The sequence below is a fragment of the Parus major genome, chromosome 4 (assembly GCF_001522545.3).
Source record: "Parus major isolate Abel chromosome 4, Parus_major1.1, whole genome shotgun sequence".
Classification (NCBI taxonomy): domain Eukaryota; kingdom Metazoa; phylum Chordata; class Aves; order Passeriformes; family Paridae; genus Parus; species Parus major.
The window spans coordinates 59,825,188-59,839,798 of NC_031771.1; the positions used below are offsets into that span (position 1 = coordinate 59,825,188).

Genomic DNA, 14,611 nt, shown 5'->3' on the forward strand with positions numbered 1-14,611 from the left:
TTAACATCTATATTTCTTTAAAGGTTCTTTGGAAAGTCCATTATTAGAATGTTTACCTGCACTTTTGAGGCCGAACTAGATGGGCAAGCTCAGCAAATCTCCAGAGTGCAGCACGCAGACTTCTTGAAGCACCATTCTAGACAGAGCATATAACTATCACATTTCATCATGCAAAACCATTTCCTACAAAAAAACTACCAATAATCTACAGTATACAAAAGTGTATATTTTACTCAAACAGATAAAAATATAAGGTGTCTAGAAATCATAAATTTCCTTTAGCCAAAAGGAAGTCAAGCCAGTTCCATGACTTCTTCATTTTTCTAGCTGCTATTAGGAGTTTTCTGAGTAATCCAAAATGAGTAATAAGTAACACCACAAAAGAAAAGGAAGTGTCTGAGATCTCTGCTCTGCTGAAATCTGCTTAAAATACCACAGAGAAAGGCATCAACCAACAAAGAAACACTGATGATATGAGAGTCTGAAAAATTACTGGAACACTTGCAGAGATATAAATACAGCATAAAATTGACGACAGTGAAGATATGCAAATAAACAACATTCAGCTTCTGAGTGCACCAAGGAAAAACCAACATATTCATCTGTAGCATGTCATAATGGAATGACTACTTAAGTTGAGTAATTATTTGCCTGGACTGACAGCTTCAGTTGGGCACCTGACTTGAACCAGAATGCCCTTACACTAGTGTCTAGGGATGTAGTACAATTCCTTAGTGTTGTTGGAAATATAGAAAACTATGGAAGTCAACAGATACCTAGGAGGGTGTCTACCTAATGTAGTTCACACCCAACTAAAATGCTTCTCAAACTGAATCACGTGAAGACAAAGATGAGATGTTTAAAAACTGTAATTTCTTTATTACTTTCTTCAGCTGATGTATCAAGGGCTTGCAAACTTTGTTAGCATGGCAAGTAAAAAAATACTTGTATCTAAATTACAGAACATGCATTTCTCAGGTTCACAGCCAAACACCAGATTCTGGCATGGCCTCTGAAGTGATCCTGATGCACAAACAAAATTCAGTCTGCTGGATGATCCTGTTGCACATGCTACCTCTCTCTCACCTGTCATGAATCCGAGAGCATCTTTCAAGAAGTACACACCAAATGAACACCAAAATATTTCCTCCTACACCTGGTTATAAATGGGCAGAAACTTCAGAGAAATTTTTATGTTGGCTGTTTTCTCTTAATTAGGTAATGTCCATTTCCACACCCTTAAAAATATTGCATGGCATTACCGTACAGCAATACAGTAAGATATCCATACATGGCCCTACATCTAACAGAAGAAAAGCTATGCACATTAGTTTTGTGACTTATCTTCTAGAGTTCTATTATCCCCCCCCAAAAAACCCCAGTATCATTTCAGTCTGATGAGTAACACTTGTATTTTCTGTCTATACAAGCATGACTACATGTTTATAGATGCAAGAGACACAATTTCAGTGATACTGTCCTAAACATAGCATCTCTTCTCCAGTCACAAACTCCAAAAAGGCTATTACTAAATTTCTTCCTGTGGACATATCTAAATGGTAGCTTTTGATACCTGCTTCAGTATCTTTTCCTATGCCTCAGTAAGAAGCTGTAAGTACACATCACACATTTGGAAAGTAGTTATATCAGGTTACTTCAAGCCTTAATTCTCCATTAGGTTGTGTCAATTAAGAAGGTCAATGTCCTCTGTCTACTTTTCATGACCCTTTTGGTTTGAGTTATTCTTTTCACCTTAGTCAGTGAAGCAAAACATCATGAATCTGCCTTATTCCTTTGGGTGGGGAGTCACTAAGGTTAACTTAAACTGCTGTTTATACCAAATGCTCACATATTTTCTGCCAGATAAGCTTTCAGAAGTGGCTAAATCAAAACAAAGGGGACAACAGTGAAGAATTCAGTAGAATAATACATTGAAACAGTCACAAATCCTTCTAAAATGAAGCTTTGACCTTTATCTTAAAAGCCAAACTACTAATTTACAGTAATGCCACATTCCAATATACTAGAACACATACTAAATACCACACTTCAGAAGAATATTAAAGAAAAATCACTCACCTTTTTGATTTCTTTATACAGTTCCAACTGTAACCTGGGAAGATTGGAATCCATCAAAGCCTGCAATAAAATTGATTGATAACATATTGTATCAGAGAGGAGGTGCTTTACAGGAAATACACTACACTTGCAGTAAAACAGCTTCAAACAAGGCACAGAATTATCTAATGGTCCCTGTATCTGATGTATAACTAAGTGATAAATACTAAGAACACTTAGAAGAAATGAAAGAAAACTTAAGAAAACTTAAGAAGAAATACCTTTATCCTTCACACAAATATGGACAAACTCCACAAGCCCTAACAGTTATTTACAGTTAATATTGACTGTTTTATCAGCTCTACCTGCAAAAGGCCTATGGGATCAGCCTACAAGCAGAGCCAGGCTATTGCGTTTTCTGGCAATCAACAGCAACAGATACTCATGAACAGAATATTAAAAACACAAGAATAGCATTCACAAGCAGCAAAAGGCATTCCCTGCTATATGGAGGCATTCCCTCCCCCACTGTCAAGCAGGCTCCCACTAATTCTCAGACTGAAGTTGTATCTGTACCTTTAGCAGCCCCTGAAAACCCTTTGTTTCATGAATCAACCTGTTTTCTGCATTCAGTTAGTACACACACCACAAGGAGTTGTGCATACCAGAAGTGTCACATCCCAGGATGTAATCAAGCATACAGCAACCTCATGCACTGCAGACCTGCAGCCTGGCTCAAAACCAGTGTACATGAAATGAAAGTAAGGACAGAAAAGTAGTAATTTTCTGTTTACCACTTGATCATTCTTTACCTTCAAAGTATCAGAGAATAAGAAGATATGAAAATATAATCTCTTCATACAGAACAACTTGTACATATGTGGTTACCCTTCCTCCTCCACTTTTTTCTTTAGTATGTACTACAATTTATGAACATTTCTACCAGCTCTTCCTCTGATGAGACCTTTGTACAATGTGAAAGTGCCTACATTGTGGATTTATATAGTACTACAAAGTTTAGTATTTAATTTTTTATTCCTTGCCCAATAATTTATTAATTTCTAATTTTCTAACTGCCTTCCTGATCAGCATTAAACTCACATCTTGACAGGATTACTCATGATGACTACAAAATCTGACTCAGCACCCACTGAGTTAGAAGCCACAACTGCTTAAGCACAGTCAGTGGAGCCTGTAGCTGCTCCAGAGCATGATTTCCCCAGCCTATAACTGTATGCTCCAAAACTCCATCTACCCCAATTACACCAGCTGTTACAATCCAATGGCATTGCCTTCCCCAGCAAAATCTTACCCGGGTTGTATCTTTGTATTAACGTAAGCATCCCAACTAAAGACTGCAGGTGCCTAGACAACAGCAATAGGATTTAACTTCACAAAACGTAAGTTTTTATGGGAAGTTCACTATCCCTATATACATGAGGGTATCAAGCAACACAAAAAGGCACCAGCTATTATTTGGCTTCAGGGCTAAGTTGTTTATAACACACTCAACTGGAAGAACTCTTTTTGTTAGTGTATAGCTATATTTTTAGTAGTCTAGAAACTATAATGTCATCCCAATTGGAAAAAAGCATAGTCAGCTCTAAATCACAACAAATATAAATTCCAGTTACTGAGACCAACTGTACTGCAACCATGTGAACAGTCCCACTGGTATTATTAGCACAGAGAACACTACAACATCGTGCATCAGCTTCAGACAGCTTGACCTTACCCACAGAAACCTGCAAAGTCCCAGCTTGGTATTTTTTCTTCTAAGGGCATCACCACAGTTATTTAAATTTTGAGCCATTTATGCTGTCTTTGAGGTTCTGACATGTAAGTGTAGTGATACTCAAAGATGACTTACAGTGTGTTTATCTCAAGTGCTCAGCCTTGTCTGCACAGAAGAGCTAGTTTTCTAGTTATAGTAACGAGCATAAATGCCAGACAGACACACAGTTACTCAAGTAATGCTTACATCCACAGTCTTATTTCAAAAGAAGCTACAAAGCATCACATTAGCAAAAGAATTAGCCTCTAAAAATGCCTGAGATACTAAAAAAGGTTGAAATTCGGTTAAAATGCAAGCTTAGGGGCCCAACACCTGGGTTCTACTTACCATAAGCATCACTGATACTTGCACAACTAATAATAAAACTGGGCATCTTTTTGCTTCTGCATTTATACACAAGTGTGTGCCTAAGTTGTTAAATTGCTTCCACACAACATAAAGCACAGAAACAGAATACAATGTACACCCAGCTACCATAGCAGTCTGATACATCCATGTGTGTGGAATATCACAACTGTTACCATTTCAGAGCTGAGACCAACTGTCTCAGCTTAATGACTGATAGAAGACACCATTACTTAAGATCACTTTAATCTTGAAAACAAAACAAACTAGCATACAGACATTTGGAAAAGAAATTACGTTTTTCAAGTTACCCTGAAACATGTCAGAGAGCAACAATATTAGAGAATTTATGAGGTAAATTTTATACCAAGCCTACGTAAGTGTTTCAGGGAAAGTAGAAAATAAGCTTACATTCTTTAGAATTATTTCAGAGCAGCTTTTAAAGCAAATAGAGTTAAATAATAACATATGTATCTCATACAGCAATCTCCATCAAACAGGAAAACATTCAAATCAAAGTGAAAAGAGCAAAGTGCTATTGGGAAAAACAAAAAAGCAAAGAACTCGCACTTCCTCATTCCGTATCATTATGGAACACACTACACAATCTGTAAGCTTTCTCCATACAACTTTCAGCCACGAGCTCAGCCCCCAAAACTTAATTAATTCAGACATCAATGTTTAGTTTTCTTGCTTCTACACACCCCTTCATGTGAAACAAAATTATTATTTGCATATTTCTAAAGTACTTAAACTTCACATCAACTACATTATTATGCAGATACATAACAGTGTCTTAAAGTTCAAGTATTTCAGAAAAAACCTAACACAAAAAAAAGGCAAGTGAAGACAAGCCTGTTCTGGAAGCAGCAGATTCTACAAATTACCCAAAAGGTTCATTTTAAGATCCTCTGAATCAAGACTGAGACCTTGTGTGACCTCCTATGAATGCCCATCTGCTATTCTCCAACAAGCTCTTCATTCTTGACCACAGCAGGGGAATAAATAACCTCCAGAACACCACATTTATTCTAATTACTGCCTGAAATCTCCTCCTCCAAGTCTCAGCAAGCCACACTACCTTTCAATCAGTTTCTAAATAATATTTTTACCTTTCCTCATGCTAAGTGTCTTTATGTTTACAGAACAATAATAGCAGTACTCCTCCCACACAACAAGATGATTTCAGAAAAGCCCACATTCCTGTTTTGGTTAACTTGAAGAGAACAAAGTTAATGAACAAATGAAGACAAGAATAGACCAGAACAATGAATTACATAAGACAAGTTAAAAGTTAAATGTGTTGATCTGGGCATAAAACGCCCTCCTAAGAGAGAAAGAGCACATATAGAATTTAGTAAAGAAGTTAGCCTCTTACATTATGAGATATTATCATAATGTAAGAAAGCAACTAAAAGAACATCAGTGTGAATTCAGACAGGACATGGCATCAAGAAGAAACAAAATCTGATAGTAAAAGCTCTTACTTTAATAACTTTATTAAGGCATTCATCTGCAACCATCCGGACATCAGATTCTGCATCCTCACTGCAGAGGAGAAAGAGCTCCATAGCAATGCCCAGCAGTTTCTGAAATTCTGGGGAATTTCTAAATAAACAAACATTAGAAAATTACAATGTGCACTATGAAAATGGACACCAATGATGTTTTTGAAAGGGTTTTATAATCTAACTACATACATACTATACACACATATACAAGAGGAGAAGACATTCAGTGTACTAAAGCACTTCATTAGCAGTTGGGAGATGATTTCCCAACTCTTTCCTACATAACCTGGTAAAGTATTTGACCTCTGTGCCTATAAGTTTCTCTCTCTGCAATACAAGGAAAGTGCTCACCCCACCAACAGGTAAACAAAAGTCCGTCCTACATTTTAGTTAAAAAAAACCAAAAACCATGCCATTTCAGTTTTAAATAGAAGCTCAGCATTAAAAGCAAGCAATTATAAGGAATCTCCCAACAACTAACACTCCAAAGTCGTTATTCATCCTAAAGAATTAAAGATATTAATAAATAATCAATGAATTAATGGCATTGTCTTACCTTAGTGACTGAGCAACTATGTTTTCACATATTGTTAGACAATGATTCACTCGATCTTTCTTGGTAGCTGAAAGTTCTTTCTTTCTGAAGGAAGAACACAATGACAATGAGTGTGAGACAAGAGTTCAAAAGTGACCATTCAAACACTCTTGCTAAAGTAATGTCTAATCATTATACAAGAAAAAGATGCATTTGCACTTTCTGGTCACTCCATAAACAGCTGTACACCGACTACCTGTAGACTCAGAACTTCATCTGCAGCTGCTGCTGAGAGCATATGGGCACACAAGCAAAGGAGAAATATAAACTTCGAAGAAGACTTAAGAATGAATCATTTAACAGGGAATATCACACTAATTCCATAACTTTCACTGAGAAAATGCTTGGGAATGAAAACTGAAGAATGAAGAAGAGTAAAGGGAAAGGATGGAAAAAAATAAGGCAGTGCTAGAACAAAGCAAAAATAAAAGAAACATAGAAAGAAAATAGGCTGGAGAAAATGAGAGAGAACCAAAAATAGCTCTTTTAAAATGACCCTCCTCCCACATAGTATCACCTTAGACTTTTTTTGTCTGCCAATGTCTTGAAACTTGGAGTTCTAATAAATGGACCATTTTGCATCTGAACTGCAAAGGATGACAAAGCAATGCTATCATACACTACATTCCTCCAAAGGTAATTACAAAAACAGCAGAACCCTAGGCTAAGCTGAGTGTACAATAAAGAGTACAAAATGCAGAGAAACAAAGAATGTGTATCTACAAACAATAGAGATCACAATATGTAAAGCTTCTCCTTTGCAAAATGTGTTTAACATTCACGTCAACATAATACAAGCACTTGGAATAGCAGCTCTTCTCTGCTCCACCCCCAATAAAGGAACTGAAAAAAGAGAGTGAGACAGACTCCTAACTCTGACTGTGAAATTTTATTTCAGTGTGCAGTCTCTCCTATTCCTAACTTTACAGACACAGAATCACTTTTAGGAAAGCAGATGTTACTTTTAAATAATTAACCAGTAGCAGTACTGGAGCAAAACCACCCACCTAGAGGTATCTCTCCTGAGTCTTTCTCAATAAAGAATTACTAGCTTCTTCACTCACATTCACAGAGAATCTTCCCTTTTATTTTCTAAGTAAAAATTGATCATTTTTAGTTTTTAATTCTCTCAGTAAAAAATAGCAAAAATCACGAAATAGCAAAACAGTGTTCCTGAACTGAAAGTCAGAAAACGTGCCTTGAGTTACATGAACAGCAGTAACACAACATCAAGACCCAACAGCAAGTAGCCAATAAGCACATTAAATGCAGTCAACTCAAAATACAGTGTTAGAAAATTATTTTTTAAAAACTACACTGCTCTATTTAGAAACTTCAGCTCAAATAATAGTAGACATTTTGAAAAAAAAGTCATTATTTGCAAGTATTCCTGTGCCTTTTCTTCCATCAGGCAGGAAGTGAGCGGTCCAAAAGTCTGTGCTCCCAAGATTTCAGTTTTTCTCACAAAGAAAATCTCATCTCACCCCAGAAATACTTTTTACTTTTAGAATTTTAAGGAATAGCTCTGAACAAAGCCATTTTTTCTGTTATAGTTAGGCATCATTTTATTAGGCAAACTGAACAGCAAAGAGACTCTCTTCTTGGACTTAAGACACTGGCATAACATGAGCAGACAACCTGAATTTGTTCAAGATACACAATGTCTTTCTTTCTCTCCATCTTGAAAAAGTGCCAGACTCTTTAGCAGCATTTCAGATCATCTCTAACAAAACACCAAATACTGTCCAAGATGTCCAACTGATTTTGCAATGTCAGCACCACCAATGTGAGCAGGCACCTCAGAAAACAATTAAATCACTTCAACTTTCATGCTAATTTTACCCAGCTGTCCCAGTCTCTTATGAGCATCATTTTCAGTACATATCCAACCCAAAAATAGAACAGGCACATCTGAACTTGCCCATAAGCTCACCACTTCAGACACATGACATTTTGAAAATACTGCTGACAAAGGCTACTTCCAGAATAAAGTTCTCTATTATCTACACAAAACACTGCCCTAAGCAAAGCAGGCAGTGGTGTTCAATACTGCTCAGACTAGCAGATATCAATCTCTTGGACAAATTTCTGCAGTGAGCTCCACTAAACATATAATCTACACCTTGCTGAAACAAGTAACTTCAAAACCTAAAAAGGCCTGGCTAGATAAAATATAACTTCCAACAAAATAATTTAAAGAAATGAAAGGTGGAAGGAAAACACTTAATGTACATTATGTACATGCACATATTTTCTGTGCCTACAGAGGGAGAAGGGTAACAAAACAATATCTAGAGAGAAAACACATGACTTTTTTGATTTTTTTTTTTTAGTTTAAAAAACCAAACAAAGATCTATTCAGAAGTATTGTGAAGTCCGCAGGCAAACTGCTGATGAGCATACCCAGGGGGGCAACAACAGCATCACACATTTGATGAATCAATCACACACATCTGATGAGTAACAGAAGGCAGGAGATACTGGAAGGAGCAATTATCAATAGGAAAGCTCCATCTCACATACAAAGGAGTTTAATCTCCTGTGTATTTCTACAGACCAGGAAGAAAAACAAACAACATAAGAAAACCAGCAAGTCTAGATCATTTTGTCCTCTGAGTCCAGATGAGCTGACTACAAGAAGATCTAGCTCACTGATGCTGATTTTTATTAGACCTTGAAATTAGGAGTATGTGAAGAGTACAGAAGTTCTAAAGCTGAGCCAGTGATAAGAAAAAAGGGGCAAACCAAATGGCTCGACATTAATCTTGACAAAAATAACAGAAACTAAAAGCTATAATTTTAATAACAAACAGAAATCTGAATGGATCAAGAAATAAATTCAGTCCAAATATGGGGGCCACTGGAAACAAGGTGTAGTAATGCAGGCAGTGACAGATTGCCAAATTAACTAGAACCGGTCTACTACACACCCTAGACATGGTAATGCCAAAAAAACATGAACATGCCACTTCTGACAAGCAGGGCAATAGGCAATATCCATGCAGCTTGTGTGATCTTCAGTAAAGCAAAAAATTAATGCTAGGCCTCCATACAGCACTGATGAAAGCAATCTACGACCACAGCTTTAGTCAAACATAAAAGATGCAAAATAATTGAAGAGTACAGAAAAAAGCATACTGCTTGGGGCTTTTGCAGTACCTTTTGCTGTAAGGATTAGAATCAAATGTAAAAAAAATTTAAAACAACTACAGTAAGTGACTACTAGAAAAAACTGACAAAAGAAAATGTAAAGAATCCACTTTTGGATTTGCAAATCAAACCCTAAATTTTTACACCCTATTAGTGAACTTTTAAGTTAGTGGGAGCTTTGTGATCCAAAATAAAACATCCAATTTGTAACAAAATTTAAGAGTCTGTAAAAGCTGAAAAAATATAAGGAAGAAAATCAGTTGCCTAAACAGAAGTGTATAGAAGCAATATGACAGAAATCAAGTTAAGTCTACATAGAAGGAAAAAAACTCCAACAAGAGATAAGAGGGGACCAGAGACTGACATCTGACTGTAAGGCATAATATAAGCGTAACACATGATTACTCTTGATTAAAATCTCTTACCTTCTTGGTAAAAGCATGGATTTGATTCATATTTTAATAAGAAGAGGCAGGGTATCAGTATTACCAAAAGTTCTGAAGTCATTGTCTTACAATAAAGGGAAGAAAGATACAGATACCTGCTAGGTAAACAATTAATTCTTCCCTACCCAAATCTCTAGGATCTTTAAACATTTCATAGCAGGAGACAGTCCTCAGTAGGATGATAAGAACTTACTGCACAGAACTACAAGAGATTTAAGTGTTATTTAAATAAAACCACAACAAAGATGAACACTTCTTACCAAACACAGGCACTATTTTCCTTTCCAGTCTTCTACAAACAAGAAAAAAATAAGTGCAGATAGTACTGTGAATTACATTCAATACATCATCTGCTATTTCAGTAAAAGTCTGGGAAGCCTCAGCAAAGGCTGCCACAATAGCTTTTCACTGGTTTCATGAGGCTCAATGCTGTCACTGAATTTGTACAGTTCCTGGGGGCATACAGTCCCATCAGCTTTCTAAAAACAGCCTATTTTTAAACACAAAGCAAAGTCAACGAGGACAACTCCAACACTAATTTTTTTATGTTTACAGTAGAATATGCCTAAATTTAGACCATCAAACCAAGCATAATATCCCTCAGCAAGCATCACAAATAATTTGAAGGATTCTCTCTTGAAATACCACAATCTCTTTCACCAGCAACTTCCAAGACAGAAATTTGAATGGCACATAGGATAGACTGGAAATAGATGCTCATCCATGTCACATAAAGTAAAAAAGAAAAAAAAAATATACAAAACAGAGCAATTAGTCCCTGCAAACCAGTAAGGCATCTAAAAACAACTAGCTCATGAAGAAGATAAGGTTTTTCCCCTATTAAGCATCAAAAGTGTGGAAATGCATTGTGATTGTTTGAGACAACACTCTCCAAAAAGAAAAAGCACCAACCGTGATAATTTAGTTGGCAACCGTATCAGAATGTGCAGCGGGAGCAGGTGGCCAAGAGCCCAGTGCCACTGCTTCACTTCCTCTGCCAAAGCCACAGGAAACTGCCAAGTTAGAAGTTACCTGCTCCTCAACCCTTCTGCTTCTCCCTCCTCCCCAACAGCAGGAGAAAAAGCTCTTGACTTTATCCTGTAAAAACTGTGTGACTCATATCTTTATCCTGTAAAAACCTTACTACCTTCACACCTGCTCAATAAAAGCTGAATTTAGAGGATGCAATCGCAAGGGGCAGCACCGTGGTACTGAACAGCTCCTTGCCCTGGTCCACCCAGTAATGCCCCCAATAGGAAACTTGAATAGCTCAAGGATCTAACAACTCCTGAAGCACCAGAACTCAGACTTCAACTCTATTTAAATATTCAGTTCACAAACACCAAAACTTATTTTTAACTTCAACATGAACTTTCAGGGCACTATTCTGATAAAAAAAGAAGAAAACCGATTGAACAACAATCTACACTTAAAGATACAAAAAGTGAATTACAGAGTGGAAAAAATTTCTCTTGCTCAGCCTTGAATCCTCATTTCAAGAAAGTTGTACAATCAGAGAGTTCAGAGAAAAGACACTCATGCAGAAAGTGTCAAGCACAGAAAAACAAGGCCTCAGAAAAAGCGCTTCAGCAGTTATTAGAAGAGAAAATGCTGGAAGTAGTGCTTCATTCAAGTTATGCTTAAGGGTTTTTGTCTTTTTTGCAGCAGTATATTAGGTGAAAATAAGGTTTGCCTTCCTAGAACCAGCCTGTGAAACCCACACAGCATTGCTGTATCTCCATTTCCCGCATCGGTAAATTTTCAAACGCACTTGCCCCGAAAGTTACTCCGCGTCTGAACTTCAGCAGAGAACCGATAGCAGCATCCCGACAGGCCTGGGGGAGCCGCCACCTGCCAAGGGACAGGGCAGCCCGAGGGCCCGGCTGGGGGCCGGCCGCGGGATCGGAACCGAGGCGGCCCGGCCCGGGCGGGATGTCGGACACGCGTCTCGGGAGCCCCCCAGTCCCGGGCCAGGATCACTCACGGTCTCTGGAGCGATTCCTCGGGGAGGGTAGCCGGGCCCTGCTGCTGCTGGAAGGAGCGCAGCGACTCGAAGGCTTTCGTCAGCTTCTCCATGGTGGCCATGTCCGTTCCGCCCGAGCCGGCGGCACCGGCCCGCGCTCCGACCCGCTCTGTCACGGGCGCCTGGCGGGTCCGAGTGCTGTAGCGCTTCCGCTGGCACTGCCCCCGGGCTCGCTCCCGGCGCTCGGCCGGCGCTCTGCCGGTGTTCTCGCAAGCCCGGGCCCGTCACAGCCACGATGAATGGGGCGGGAGCCGCTCGGGGCCGCGGGCGCCTCCCGTCCGCCCCGCCGCCATCTTGGATCCGTCCCTTCGGCCCCCGCGCGCGCCCCGCCCCCGAGGCTGCCCCGCCCCTCCTGGAGCGCTGCTCCGGGCCGGTGCTCGGCTGCGCATGCGCACACGGCACCCCGGGCTGGCGTCACGCTCGTCTTTACATAGGCACACACAGGGGCACGCGGGCCGCGAAGGGGCGGGGCAGCATCGAGAGCGACGGGCGTTCTGGCCAATCAGAAAGAGGCTCAGCCCCTCGACGCGTGCCGGAGCGGCCGGGGACTGCAGTGCGGCGCCCCCTGGCGGCAGTGGCCGTGGTGCCCCGGAGGCCGCGGTGCAGCGCTTGGCTCTGGGCAGGGCCTGACGCGGCCGGGCAGGGCCGGGGATGCCACGGGCGGAGAGCCGGCCCTGGGAGCCTCTGGCAGCCCCTGGCACTGCCCCGCGGGGAGCCGCGTTCTCAGCTGCACGGCAGGGACCGCACCAGTAAGGCGAGAGCACTCGCGCTGTGCCCGCATGTCACGGGTGCACAGCAGGTAACGCGCCCGCCCCCTCAGTACAAGTGGCGGCCAAAGGCGCTGCCGGCACTCCGGTTTTATTTTAGGCTGCAGAGACACTCTTACAGGAATAACACACTTAAAACTTGGCAGAGTTTGTGTTGGCCTTTCAGCGCTCCTCTCCTGAGTGCGGACTTGCTTTATCAGAGGATAATTCTTGTGCACACATATTAAACATACAGGATACAAGACAGTATAGAATATTTAAATCACTGATTCGATTACTAAACACTTAGGAAAAAATCAGTAATATTGTGAAGTTTCCAATTGCAACCACTGATTTTAATATATCTACTTGTTAATACAGACTTTAAATGACAGCTGATAAGAACTGGCAATTCAACTTATCTCACACACATGAAACTGCTTCCAGAAATAAAAATCAAGAACAGCTCTTGGAAGTTCTAAGAAAATAAATTTCCAGTAATTCAACTTGTTTACTGTTAGCAGACGTGAAGAAAAACAGCAAAGCTCATGTCTCTGAATATCCAGGCCAACAGAAGTCGTAGACCACATTCTTGCCAAATATCCACAAGAACAGTGCTCTGCTAGTTAACTTTATCAGCATGTTAGTAAAAAACATTTTAAAAGCTATTTGAAACAGTCCTCTGGAAGGAAACCTATCCTCAGTCCTGAAAGTAATTCAACTTAAAGTAAAACCTTATTTCATTATAGAAGTGCTACAAAATGTGAGCTTTTAAGGTAAAACCAGTATTCTACCCGATTACTTTATGATAAAGCTTGCAGAAACGTTTCTCTGGAACATGCGGATGATCATGAATTTTTTATGAAGCAAATGATATATGATAAAAGATGACAGCAGAGTTGGAATGTTGCACACTCTGTGCATGTGCCACTCCACACTTTGAAATAAATTCAAGCGCAGTAAAAAGAGCGTAAGCTCTTATCAAAGATTAAACAAGCCACCAACCAAGCCAGCCCTTGCAAGGCTGTTTTGAAGCTTTCGATCAAAGTGTGCCAGTCCCCTGTGGGCTGCTGACTCACCGGCAGGAGGGCCAAGGCAGTGGCTGCCCACAAGCTCCCTGCTCTTTGTTCTCCCTGTCCTTCCGAGCTCTATCGGCACTGAGAGACTCATTAACTGTGAGCGAACTGGAAGGTAACTCGGGGTATCAGATTTTAATTTGGTAAATACCTTATCAGATTCTCCCAGTCCAAACTGACTGATCCATGGTTTCATGTGTACCATGTCACTGATATGCCCCACGAACACCCGCACTGGCAAAAATAAAGCGGTGTAAACCAGGCAAGGGGCAAGAAATAGCAAGGCAGGATTAGAGAACAAGTATTTTTGTCAAGTCGGTGTTACCTCAAAGAAAAATGAAGTTCCAATTAACAGTGCATAATTTAAAGATTATCTGAAATTTAGGGACTGGCAACTAATTAATTTCAGCCTCCAGGAGAAAAAGAAAAGAGACATGCTCTTACCTTGTCTCTAAAGCTACCTCTTGATTTAATGTTTCTAAGATGAACATGTCAAGAGTATTTTTCACCCTATCCTGAAGTCCTACTTTGGCCAGCTTTTCTGCATTTCCATGAACAGTTCAGCAGTTGGTAACTACTCCATGACACTGCTGGCCCATGTGCTTTGGCATGTGCATGGATAATCTGCAATATGTCACAGCACAGTTATGTTTTAAGGTCATTTAATTTGAAGCTCTTTTGTAGGGCATTTGGGAGCTTTGTCCTTCAACTCATAAAATAAAAATAAATGTGTTAATGAAAAACAGCCCATCAGAATAATGCTGTTTCACATGGAAACTTATGCAGAAATCGAGATCCAGACCATGAGATAAGGGATCAATTGATCCAGTACAGCAGAACTAGGGCATTTTTTCCTGCATTTGACT

At 39.9% G+C, this 14,611-nt stretch overlaps 1 protein-coding gene across 5 annotated transcripts in view; it reads right to left on the bottom strand.

The window, feature by feature from the left end:
* HTT (huntingtin) overlaps positions 1 to 13,839 on the bottom strand; it is an 81,407-nt gene extending 67,568 nt beyond the window's left edge. For 3 of the 5 annotated variants that reach the window (XM_015623762.3, XM_033513710.1, XM_015623761.3), the window contains exons 1-5: positions 11,885 to 12,221; positions 6,266 to 6,349; positions 5,686 to 5,806; positions 2,080 to 2,139; positions 57 to 136 (exon numbers count right to left, since the gene is read on the bottom strand). In XM_015623762.3, the coding sequence (XP_015479248.1) occupies positions 57 to 136; positions 2,080 to 2,139; positions 5,686 to 5,806; positions 6,266 to 6,349; positions 11,885 to 11,985 (446 nt within the window). In that variant the 5' untranslated portion in view covers positions 11,986 to 12,221. Of the gene's footprint in view, positions 1 to 56; positions 137 to 2,079; positions 2,140 to 5,685; positions 5,807 to 6,265; positions 6,350 to 11,884; positions 12,223 to 13,748 lie in introns of those variants that run through there. The other 2 variants (XM_033513712.1, XM_033513711.1) reach the window with 2 other exon arrangements.
* Positions 13,840 to 14,611: the final 772 nt, after the last annotated feature.